Source organism: Planococcus citri, chromosome 1, assembly GCF_950023065.1.
Source record: "Planococcus citri chromosome 1, ihPlaCitr1.1, whole genome shotgun sequence".
In the NCBI taxonomy this organism is placed as follows: domain Eukaryota; kingdom Metazoa; phylum Arthropoda; class Insecta; order Hemiptera; family Pseudococcidae; genus Planococcus; species Planococcus citri.
The window spans coordinates 74,989,644-75,003,009 of NC_088677.1; the positions used below are offsets into that span (position 1 = coordinate 74,989,644).

A 13,366-nucleotide genomic window follows, 5' to 3' on the forward strand; every position below is an offset into this window, starting at 1 on the left:
TGCACCAGCTACATTAGTAGTAATGCGAACTGCTGCAGCTATTACTCGTCTCGTGCCTCGCGATGAAAGTCTTTGTTTTTATTGTGATAAGCTTGTTGGGAGTTTTATTCTGTGATGGCAACAGGCTAACGAAACATTTTCCGGACTCTCCGCAAGATATCAATGTAGGTTAGTAAGTATTACAGCTACCTACTTATATAAATGAAGAATGGAAAGCTGAAATTTACAATGTACCCTAATCGCAACGTGTTTGAGTCGACTGGCCGTGGTTTCGAACCGTTTTGGAGGCTCCAGCAGAATTTTGGAAATTCTAGTTTTCCAAAAAATAAAAAAAACCATAGAACCTGATAAAAGTAATTTTAGCTCGTATGCTCGCAATTGGTGCTTGTTAGTGACCCACTCGACCAATAACAAACTATTTTTCCGAAATCGCCTCCGTCAAATTAATTTTTAGACACCTTCTCACAATTAATTAGGTAATTAAAATTCTACGAAAATTTACAGTCGGTATTTTTGGATTTGACGAAACCGACGAAATTACAGCATTCGAAGCGGCCATCAATGACATAAACAAGGACGCTTCTCTTTTGAGGAAGACTAAACTGAGAAATATTACGAAAATTATCGACTCTCAAAATGCGTTTGTAATCAAGAATACCAGTAAGTAGTTTTTACACATTTGATTCTATTCTGCTCACACTGTGCAGAGACCATGACTATAAGTACGTAAAAATGATACGTTATTTTTCGTCGTTTCTTTGTTTTTCAGTATGTGCCACGATGGGAGATGGTATTTCGGCGGTAATAGGGCCAAATTCCGCCGAAGGTATACCGATCACTCAATCCGTCACAGACTTTTATCAAATTCCGTACTTATTTTCAACGCACGAGCCTTTCATGAACAAGAACAGCTACTCGGTGAATATGTTCCCTTTAATGCGAGATATGACCAAGGTAAAACAGCAGCAGAACCTCGATATCGATCAAAACTACGAGTAGTACCTACCTATAGGTACTCGTAGAAATGATGCGAATTCAGCAAATTGAAAATTATCGCAGGGTATTCAAGAAATAATTCACGACATGGATTGGTCGGCGTTCACGTTGCTGTACGAAGACGATCAAGATTTGGCCATGTTTCAAGACTTGCTGATCGAGCACGAAAAATTGAATAGAGAGGAAAATTACCGTCCGATAGTGTTGAAGCAACTTCCTAAAACTGGAGATTATGGGTTAGTACTCGTAAGAATGAATCATACCTATAGGTAGATACGAAGATTTTTTTCTCACTTATTTCGTTCATTTTTTCACCAATGTTAGTTTCATATTTTTCTTTTCGACAGACCTATACTGAAAGAAATCCATATACGTTCTGAAACGAGATTTGTGATACGTTGTGCGAAGGAGAACGTCAAACCATTTTTGAAAGAAGCTCAAAAACTCGAATTGATGGGCGCTTATTTTGGTTACGTAATCGTTTCGTTGGTAAATCAACATAGCGTTACCTACCTTTTGTAACCTGAAACGAAAGAATCAAGTATTAAAAAGCTTTATTTCAGGACGTTCATTTAGAAGACCTGAAAGAATTTCAGGCTACAGGGACCAATTTGACAACTTTTAGCATTATTAATCCAGTCACTTATACTGACGATGAATTTAGCTCCGATTACGACTTATTTTCTCGATTTGTTCACGATAATGTGCGCGTTCTCAAGGTAACGTATCCGAAAAGGAATTTATTTTTACACAATAGGGAATTGGCTTATGATTGAGAAGGTGGGTACCTAGGTCTAGGTACTGCAGTTTGAAAGCAAATCGTAGTCTGTTTACGTTTTCCTATGGTTTTTCAGTCCCAAGCATTTCTCATGTACGATGCAGTTTACCTGTTCGCAAAAGCACTGGATATGTTCTTGGAGGACGAGATATCAGAGGGTGATACGTTGAAGCAAATACCACTGAGTTGTAAATCAAAAGAGCCTGTTTTCGACGAGGGGGCCTCGTTGATAAATTTTATCAAGACTGTGAGTTTGATATAATTTGAATTTTTATTTACCTAGAAAAAAAAATTTATTTAATGTTTTATTTATATACCTACCTACTTAATTCTTACGGCAAAATGTTGGTGAAGTAGTCCACAGAATGTCCTCATGTTACTTGAAATTCTTTTTGAGGGTCTGGTGACTTTTTACTGACAGATTCTTCTTAGTCTAGTAATGAGGATTTATTCTTTTCTGTTCAGATGGCCTAGATTTTTCCAGGTGAGGGTTGTTTTTTTATGTTGGAAAAGTTTGTTTGAAGTTGTTGTAACCAAAAGTTCTGCCAGTTGGTAAATGTGTTGTGAGTGATTATAGATTTAATATCATCAGGAGTGAGAGAGGTAAGAGAGGAGGGGACAGCGGCTGTTTTTGCTAATCTATCAACAGTTTCGTTTCCAGTGATACCTATGTGGCTGGGAACATACATGAAGCTAATAGAGTAATCATAATTTTGAAGGTTGAAAACTGAAAAGGGACTTATGGATGTCTTGGACTATGGGATGATCAGGAAAAATGTTTTGAATGGATAGCAGTGAACTTACCCCATTGGGTGAAAATCTGCCAATGATATGTATGCGACAAAAAACACGGCAGGAATTGCAACACTTTCTGCCAATACTTTTCTGCTCATTAATGTGCGCGTGTATTTTTTTAAACAATAAATTCTGCCACTGTCCAATATTCATGAAAATTTTTTTGGCTCTGCCAGGGATCAAACCCAGGACCCTGAGTTGGAGAGCGACTCTTCTACTTACCTAACCACCACGGCATGTGATTGAATGAATGCAAATATTTCTATACTATGCTAAAAAACATTCGCCTCAAATACTGCATTTACAGAAGCTTGGTGGCTTAGTGGGTTGAGCCACAGCTTTCTGAACAAGAGGTCGTGGGTTCAAATCCCGCTAGAGACACAGGCATTAATGTGTAATGTACACATTGTAGTGCATTTAACATGTATTACACATTAAGCTCCGAGCACCAGAACAGCAGAGGCAACAGGATGCACGCAATCTGTTGCCAATATCAAAAAGCTGTAACTGGTTGATCAACTACAGGTAGCGGTGATTATAGAACTCAAGGTTGTAAGAACCCGGCTAGTGATGTATGAGCTACTTTGTAGATAGCGTAGAAAGCAACAGGAAACTACTAGTGAAAGCTCAAAACAACGTCGATTCCCCAGAATAATCGCAGTGGCAATAGGCATTCGCCTCACCCTGTTAGTGTACCACAAAATGCAATTTCCAATGTCCTGTAAAGGACAAGGAACCACGACAACGACTGCATTTACACAAATGTTTTAGCAAATACGCTAAAGAATACGCCAAAAACAGGTTAGTGGCGTATTTTGTAGTAGGTTTCTTCTGGCGCAAAGAAACACACCATTTAATTTGAATGCACTGTGGACTTACACAGGAAAAATATACGCTACAAAATATTCTCGTGGCATATTTTTTAGCAGATTTCTTTTTGATGCATCAATCAGCCTTCTGAACAGCTCTTTTTCATGAGTACCATTCAGAATACGTCAATAAACCAACTGGTTTTGGTGTCTTTTTCAATGCATGGGCAGATTTCCCCCCAGAGTCGCTTTGGATTAGGAATTTTTTATTTTCTAATTGAATGGAAAATATATCTATTAGGCAATGTTTTATGACAGTGAGTTCTGCAGTAAAAATTGAGGCTGCACAGTTGTGAATTTTGAAATTGAGAATTTTGTCAAAGCATAACCAGTATGTATGTTGGAAATTTTTGAATCATCTGTGAAGCATAAGATTTTGTATAGTTTGATAGGTAACAGTTCTATGTGATGAGTTACTCTTGATTATAATAATGGGGAATTGGAGAGTGATCATGTTTTGAGTAGGTAGTTTCTTAAATAGAGTTCCATCTGTATAGGTTTGAGAAACCAAGGGGGATAAGATATTGATTTATGGATAAGGTTTTCTAGGTCAATTTGTAGGTTATTCATTTTTTTGATAAATTCTGGGATTGGGCCTGAAGTACCCATGGAGGAGGAGGAAATGCTGAGAGTTGTAGACATTGAGTGATTTTTGAAGAGGGTGAGATGGATTATCTTGCAACAGTTGTTATGAATTTGTTGGTCATGAGAATTTTCCTAGAATCAGGAGGAAGCTCTGCAGCTTCACAATAGATGCTATTATTTGGAGAAGAATAGAGACTAGAGAGCACATATGCAAATGCGCAAGGAGGAATTTTGAACAGTTTTAAGAATGTTGGTAGTTTTATTTGAGAGGTTTGTTTATAAGGCATGGGCTTACATACTTAATTTTACTACGTATCAGAGCTTTGTACCTACAAGTGGAGTATTAATAGTTGGCGTGATGGGTTATACATAGGTACCTACTTTGGATTCTTAGATAACAATTTTTAGTACCTTTAGACATTTATTGTTAAGTTCAGGTTTTATGTTGAGAAAATGAGGAGTCCAAGCAAGTTTTTTAACAAAAGTAAGTCAGAGGAATTTGGTACAGTAGTTGGTTTAAAAACTAAAGGATGTCTTTTGAATTCAAGAATAGGTTCTAGGTAAATTTTATTTCTTTTAGTAAAAAGTATACAGTGAGTTTTAGATTCAGAAAATGTTGGTCCATATTTATTCAACTCATTTTTCAATACAATTGAGAGTGTTTTGGATTACTTTTGAGGCTAGTTTGATGTTATGTGAGCATATTCAAATGTTTATATCATCTGCAAAAATTCTTAAGGAAAGAGGTTGGGAATAATACCTTCTGATATCATCAATTAGGCATATAAATAGGATGGGTGCTAACTGCTAAGCACATAGAGCCTTAGGGGACTCAATTTTCAATATCAAAAACTCAAAAAGTTCTGAGTACGCATATTAGTAGTTAGTATTACAGATTTTTAATTCTGACTCTAAAGGTATGATTTGATAAAAAGTTTTGAATGAAGTAAGTAAGCTAAATGCCCTCAAATTCCAATAGAATGTATTTTTTGAAGTAGTTTGTATCTTCATGCTTTGTCAAAGTCAAAAGCTTTTTCAAGATCAAAGAAGACTGAAAGTACAAATTCTTTATTTTGAAAGGCAGTATTGATTTCTTGTGTAAGACTAAAAAGATGGCCCAGAGTAGATTTTTTCTTTCTGAAAGCTACTTTGAAAAGAACTGAGGGAATTTGTAGAGTCGATAAGTATACAAGACGTTTCATAACCATTTTTTCTAGAATTTTACTTGGGACAGAAGTTAAGGAAATAGGCCTGTAACTGGAGGGAAGGTGAGCGTTTTTCTCAGGTTTAAGTATGGGAATGACAGTTGCAGTTTTCCATGTTTGAGGAAAAAAACCTGAAGACCAGATTTTATTATAGAGGCTTAGTAAGTCATTTTTACTATAGTGTCAGAAAGATGTTTCAACATTATATGGATGGATATCATATTTTTCAGTTATGGTTATTACGGTTAGTGATATTTCCAGAAAAAAGTGTCTTAGTCAAGGTTAATTTTTTTTTGGTGGTTAACAAGCCTGAAATATAAACAAGAAATTAAAAAATAATGTACCTATCTAATTTAATGAATAAACCCGCTTGTGCCTATGTAATATTACAAAGATGACGATGCTTCGATCTATCTAAAATAATTCGTTGGTAAAATGTTCTTTTCACAGACTGAAATCAAAATGGTCACGGATCACGTTAAAATCAATGAAAATGGCGAGAGAATTTTTCATAATATTCATATACTCGGTGGCGGCTTCAACATGCCAAAAAGGTGGTGCAAACTTGTAATAACTTACGCACCCTCAAAAAATTTCATAAAAAATTTCAAAAATTTCTCTGATTTCTTCCATTATCATATTTTTTTAATTTGCCATTGGAAGACTCATCACCCTATATACAAAAAAGCGATACAGCCGCACTACCTTTTGCAATCTGCAGCTGCCACCACGTATATTATAAATGCTAACTTGAACACGCTTCAGGTTGGGAAACTGGAATCCGGAAAACAGAATCACTTATTCTAGGAATTTAACAGAAATTGAACAAGAGAATAGGGAACTTGCTGCTAACAAAACGTTTACAGTTGCTTCGATGATTGTGAGTGTTGAAAACGAATACAATATGTAACTTTATATGTACTTACCTATAGCTAAGTACCTAGATAATTACTCAGAGTTTTAGATTTCAAATAAGTATAACGAGTAAGTACCTATTTGAGAAGATAGAAAAAGACAATGACAATTCAATATCTACACATTCTGCAGGGTATACCGTACTTGATGAACTGCACCAATTCCTCAGAACCGATAGGTGAACTGATTATGGATGATGGAAATTGTTATACGGGATTTGCGAAGGAGCTCATCGACCTTATAGCTAGAGAGAGAAAATTCAAATATAGAATCGTGGTGACTGGTTCTCGCGGTAACTACGATGCTAGCACCGGCAAATGGGACGGAATAATAAAAGAAGTTCAAGACAGAGTAAATTCATACCTAGTACCTACTTACATAATTATAATGATTCCACAAGTACCATCCTATCTAATTGTTGTGTCACCGAACTACCTACTCGCCAGCTTGAAAATGTCTACCGCTTGATCGTGTGTACTCATTCTAAATTTTGAATTTTGTTTTCTTTTTTACCATGTTTTTTTATTAAATATTACAGCGAGCAGATTTAGGAATCTGCGATTTAACAATAACTCACGAGAGAAGAAAAGTAGTCGATTTTACCAAACCATTTATGAATCTGGGTAAACGCCTTACATATCCCATATATATACCTACTTATTCATAATTAATTTCGATGGTGAAAATATGTACAATCATCCACCTAACGTTTTCTTTTCCCATGCTTAGGTATTAGTATTTTATACAAAATAGGCAAAGAAGAAGAAACGGAAATGTTTTCATTTTTAAAACCGCTCAGATTTGAAGTTTGGCTATGCGTAGCTACTTCCTTACTCGCTCTGTCCATTACATTATTCTTCGTATCGAGGTGCGATTCATCATAAACGTGCATTACTCGTTGTACCTAGATTTAAAAATTTTAAAATACTCTACTAATCGTAGAACACTGCGTTTACATTCGTAGGCTTTCTCCTTACGATTGGGAGAGTCCTCATCCGTGCGATTCCAACGTAGAAGAATTGGAGAATGCGTTATCACTAGTCAACTCTTTATGGTTCTCTTTAGGTTCAGTTTTACAGCAAGGCTGCGATATTTTACCCAAGTAAACATCTCACGAGTATACCTACTCGTACTCGCATTAATTCCTCAACCAATAAGGTGGTCGCTCATTTTTTACTCTGTTTCAAGGGCCACATCTTCGCGAATCGTCGCATCCATGTGGTGGTTTTTCACACTTATCATGGTTTCCACGTATACCGCCAATTTAGCCGCTTTTCTCACAACCAATAAAATGGATACTGAAATCAAAGACGTTGATCAGTTAGCTGCGCAGTCGGTAATCAAATACGGATGTAACCGAGCTGGCTCAACGAGAACGTTCTTCGAAGTAGGTACCTACTAAGTATAGTATCAATCGTTCGAATTATTTTCATTCGTGACAATTAAATTACCTATTTGGTTCTATTTCAGAAATCTAACGACAATATGTTTCAAAAAATTTGGGCTACCATGGAGTCGGCGAAACCACCAGTGTTTACTGTAAATAACGATGAAGGTATGAATCGTGTTTTACGAGAAAAACGATTCGCATTTTTTATGGAATCGTCGACCATCGAATACAACGTTGAAAGAAACTGTAGGCTAACTCAAGTCGGTGGATTATTAGATAACAAAGCGTACGGAATTGCAATGCCTTTAAGTAAGAATGCTCGCAGCATTGATATAAAGTTGATTAGATGAAATTTGAAACGTTGCAAATTTACAATCGTTATTCGTTTCATTTGCATAGATAGGTACGCAATCTTTATTTATACTATACCTACCATGGGCATTTTGCTTGATTTGCAGATTCTCCGTTCAGAACATCGATAACGACAGCATTATTGAAACTACAAGAAGAAGGTAAAGTACGAGACTTAAAGGAGAAATACTGGATAGTAACGGATGAATCTAAAAAATGTAATGTGAGTATGAGTAATAAGGCATCGGTTATTTTGATATTTCGCGTTTTATACATTATCCTAAGAACTACCTACTTTTAAGGTTATTCATTATCATTTACCTAAGTACCTTTACCTTATCACATATAAAATTTGTGCCACAATAGCGAAAGAAGAAAAACGATTTGGAAGACAACGCTCTGGCTGTAGCTCAAGTTGGAGGAGTTTTCGTAGTACTTATGATTGGAATGGCATTTTCGTTAATTTTATCCGTATTAGAATTTTTATGGAACATACGTAAAGTAGCTGTCACAGAGAAGGTACTAAAGCCATCGCGTTAATACGTAATCTCGATTACCGAAATTACATATACAATCATACTTACCTCAATTTAAATAAATAAGACGTATACTTACAACTTACTACACTTTACAGATTCCTCTCAGGACTGCTTTTTGGAAAGAACTGCACTTCGTATTAAACTGCCATATAACCACGAAACCAGTAAGGAAACCATCTGAAAAAACATCCGAAAATAACGATCCACTCGATAGGTATAAAGCGTTTATGGCATTTGGTAGTTCGCAAAATGAGCCCTCATAATGGTACCTACTTGCGACAAAGATTCCTTTACGATGAGCATCAAATATTAAGTACCATGTACTACAAACGGTGTATTAGTAAGTACAATATGTAGTAGGTCTAGGTATCTGTTTGATACCTACTTCAACGGTTTACAGATACCTACATTACATCATAGAAATAATTTCCACAAATGTAACAGCATTTCCTGAATGAAAGTTTTATACCTGATGTACATTTTTTTTAATTAAGAGAGAAACTGTAGTAGATACGGTAGGAAATCAAAACACATCAAACAGTAGTTAATTAGCCAAAATGATGTTAATTATAAAAATGGTAATAAAATTACATTTTCTATCTAATATGTGTCGTAAGAAACCATCGGAGATCATTTCTTACGACACCTATGTATTTTATAATTAAAGGCGGGGGGACGCAACCCTGTAGACGAACATTTGAAAAAATCCCCCCCCCCCTCGACATTTGTCAACAAATTGACGAGAAAAACCATTTTTCGTGCTATAGTTTTAAGAGGGAAACAAATTGAAAAAATTTAATCAGCGCTGTTTTAACAAAAGCAGAAACCTAAAAAAAGAATATTTTTGCATTTTTGAAATAATGTATTTTATGATATTGCAAATGATGCATATTGGAAAAATTTTGCCATCGTTTTAAACAAATAAAAAGAGCAGCATTTTCATTGAACTTTTTAATACTGTTAGACTGTATACAAGCACGTATGGTAATAGGATAGAGGATGAGAAATATTCCTTAGCAGGTGAAATATTACCACGTAGCCTTATAAGGCTCTTTGTAATATCAAGAAGGAACTATTTGCACTTACCCCTTGCTAGCTCTGCGGCTACTACTATAGTGTCGGATATGTCAACATAGAGACTAACCAATGTATCCATTGCTCACTCTCGTGAAATAATAACACATTCGTTAGTTTCTCCAATGTAATTGATGTATTAAATTACATTCTCTTAATAATAAGGTTTTCTCAAATATATACTTTTCGCCAATATACAAATTCACCAGATAATGTAATTAGAACAGAGACACTTGCTCGACCACCTAATCACATTCAAATTCACCAATGAAGATACAAATTCACCAATCCCTAATAAGGGCAAACAGGGTAGAAAATAAGTTTTCAATCGATTAAGTCGAAGGAAAATGGACCAAGTGCTCAAGTCCTCCAATTCATAGATCACCTAAGTACTGGTCTGTACTAAACTCACGTATCTATCACGATAGATGAACAAGAAGTGATTTTGAGATCGAACCTAGCTAAAGTTATACCTAAAGCACCTAAAAGTTCTTGAATCGATCTCGAAAGCTGATAGGCTCGTGCTACTTTTACCAAACGATGGGGAAACATAATAACCAATAGTATTGCTATGATGTAAATGCGAGCTCTCCACCCATATATAAAATTAGCGCGGACCCCCTACTGGGATTCGATAATACTTCGAATTCGCAAGTACCTACCTACATCTTACCTTAATAAATCAAATGATCCCTAAGTTGTCAAGACTGGTAAAGGATGGAATTGACCAAGTCCTATAGGATCTTCACCAACTTATGAATCATTACAAGATGCACTGAGAGGACCGTGAGGCCATAATGCCACCTTACAATACTAGGAGTGAAACCAGGTCAAGTGGGACATTTTTTACTAGGCCCTAAAATTGCGACTACCTGTTTAAAATTTGAGACCCCGTAACAGGGCTGTTAATACGAAAGGAAACGAAACGAAAGACACAGAACAAAACGGCAATTTTTTCCTGTGGACACGAAACGGGACACGAAACGAGACACGAAACGAAACGAATCAAAAAAAATTACACGAAACGAATCATTTCTGTTTCTTCAATTTTTGGATTTTTATTGCAAGTTTTTTTGTAAATTTTGACCAAATGTTACCAAATTCACTCAAATTTCATCCAAGTTAGAGCCTCTAGAGGGGTTCTCTTCTGCATTTATTATTAAAAAATGTCCGCTTTTCTCACTTTTTTGGCTGGAAGGAAACGAAACGAAACGACACGAAACGGCATGAAACGAAACGATACCACTTCTATGGAACGAAATGAAACGGGATACCTAATGAAACAGTTTGGTTCAAAGAGCTCAACCGGAACGAAACGATACGTTTACGTTTTGTGTCCAACAGCCCTGCCCCATAAATATTTTGTTGTGTAGTCCCATCCTTGGCTACAAAATGACTCTTCATTTTTCAAATTTGGTCTAAAAACTTGGGATCCAGAATTTTTTTCTGAACCAACTTTTTTCGTTCCACTTGACCGGATGATGTGTTCAAATAGGGAACAGACAGGTGGGTCAAGTGGAACGAAGAGTTTCCCATAAGAAAGTAATAGAAAATTAACTACGTATGATTCTGAATTTCTAATGTACATATGTCCTTCTCCTCAACGAAAGCTCTAATTTGATATTTTTACTATCTTTCTACAGTGAAAAATAATGTAGACGGATGATCCGAAATTAGCATTTTGAGGCAATTTTTGAAATCATAAATGTTCGTGTCAAGAGAGTATGAAGGAAGAAGATTTCCCGTAGTGAAATTTCTATTGATAGGTACTTACCTTACCTACCTAAACCTATTCAGGGTGCCCAGAAATATCGAGCACCCCTGAGAAAGTTTTTCATTAAAAATATAGGTTGGCAACGTGAAATAGATGCATATGATTGGTGGAATGTTATCTCTCCAGTCCAACAACCAATCACGTGCAATCATTATTATCATTCACTGTGACCAACCAAAGTATTTTAGTGGAAAACTTTTTTAGGGGTGCTCGATATTTCTGGGCACCCTGTACCTAGCCGTCGGGTGAATGGTGATACAAACTTCATATTTAGGAAAAAACGTGAGATAAACAAGTTGCCTATCTTGAAAATTGAAGGGGCCACAAATTATTTTAATTTCAAAATTCGTGATTCAATAAATGAATGCGGAAATGAATACTACGTTAAAAAATAAATAAATTTTGTTCTGATCAATTTTTTCTTACTCTAAAATTTTAAAAGTTTTTGATGCTCAACAATTTTCAATTCAATAAAAATTTCATTAAATTTATTTATTGAAAAATGACCGTCAAAATTTTCCAAAATATAGGCACTAAAACAAATTTTTGTTATATTCAGCTCAAAATATTTTGGAATTGATTCTCAACTGTTTCAAAAGTTCAATTTGAAAATGGAAAATATAGGACATGGACTTTAAATTTTTAAGAAAGTATAAAAAATTTATTCGAAAATATTGAAAATTCCTATTTTTCTCATCGTTTTGAAATATTTACCTTCAAAACTTACAGAAAATGGACGTTAAAATATTTCAAAATTTCAAAAAAATAGCCACTGAAAAAAAATTGTAACGAGAAATTCTCGTCTTTCAGCGAGAATAATTTTCGATGAAAAATCAAATAATATAGGTATAAGTAAGTATACTTACCAAAGATCAAAATCTAAAAGTTTTGATTCGAATCGTGATTCGGGACTCCAATCAGACCATGATTCAGGCCATTTTTTAAGAAATGTTCACTGGGTGGGCAAGGAGACAGTGGCATAGCCAGAGGGAGGGGTGAAGGGGGCCATTGCCCCCACTCACGAGTAAAAATTTGAAATGAAACATCCAAAAATGGCCTTTTTATCATTTTTGGGATCTAATTTTTCAAAAAGTGTTCGCTCTCGCTCTATTCAAGCAGGAATTTTACCACTGTTTTTATAAAATCATTACACATCATGAAAGGTTTTCAGAAAATCACCTCTAATATCGAGTTGTTCTGTTCAGATAAAAATGAAAAATTTGCGTTTTCCATATGCTTTGAGTATTATGAGTATTTCTAGAATTTTTCTGCTTTTCGCATTACAAATTTGTTTTGGAAAATTTGCTATTTTAAAAGCAGAACAGCGTCAATTTTGATGAAAGAATTCGGTTTGTCTAATGTCAACATTTTTCAAATTCAACTATAGATTTTTTGAAATTCTAATTGTGTAGAAGAGAACCAAATTGGCCCAAGCGAAGCAAGGGCAGAAGCTTCGGCAAATTCGTTGTTCAATGAGTAGAAGAACATAATTTTTAATGTAAGAATTCGATTTTTCAAATTTCAACTTTTTCTAAATTTCATTACTAGGTACTTAATGGTGTCTTGAAATTCTAATTGCAAAGAAGTAAATCGAATTGGCCCGAGCGAAGCGAGGGCAAAAGTTTTTCAAAATTTATAGTTTTTAGAAGTAAAACAACAATAATTTTTAAGTAAATAGTCTCCACTGCAGACATTTAAAAAAAATGCTTTCCAAGCACAGTTATGAATAATTTGAGAAATAGAAAATCAAGTTAGCCCGAGCGAAGCGAGGGCAAAAGCTTTTGAAAAAAATAATAATTTAGAGAATAGATTGGTGATTTTGAGTGCAAATTAAACATTTTCTTGGGCAAATCGAATTTACTGGGTGGGCAAAGCTAAGTCACTGGGTGGGCATTTGCCCATGCACTTATATGTTAAAAAATGCCCTGCATGATTCGAATCGTTTCCAAGTCTGGCTCAATCGAGTATTGTTCTGCTGAAATACCAAAAACTATCCTATTTTTCACCGACAATAATTCGGAAACAATAATTTCTAATTAATCCCAAAATTGTTTTTTTTTTTTGAAAAATAAAAATTATGTCGTGAAAAAAATGA

The 13,366-nt window shown here is 35.2% G+C and overlaps 1 protein-coding gene across 1 annotated transcript; it reads left to right on the forward strand.

Annotated features, from left to right (window-relative positions):
- LOC135832672 (glutamate receptor ionotropic, kainate 2-like) lies at window positions 1-8,896 on the forward strand. Its single transcript, XM_065346062.1, has 18 exons — window positions 1-168; window positions 505-660; window positions 770-954; window positions 1,060-1,232; window positions 1,344-1,485; window positions 1,560-1,715; window positions 1,851-2,021; window positions 5,679-5,782; window positions 5,994-6,108; window positions 6,276-6,494; window positions 6,682-6,766; window positions 6,873-7,011; window positions 7,108-7,245; window positions 7,332-7,530; window positions 7,614-7,842; window positions 7,992-8,107; window positions 8,251-8,403; window positions 8,519-8,896. The coding sequence occupies exons 1-18, from the start codon at window positions 63-65 to the stop codon at window positions 8,684-8,686; spliced, it is 2,754 nt and encodes a 917-aa protein (XP_065202134.1). The 5' UTR covers window positions 1-62; the 3' UTR covers window positions 8,687-8,896.
- Window positions 8,897-13,366: the final 4,470 nt, after the last annotated feature.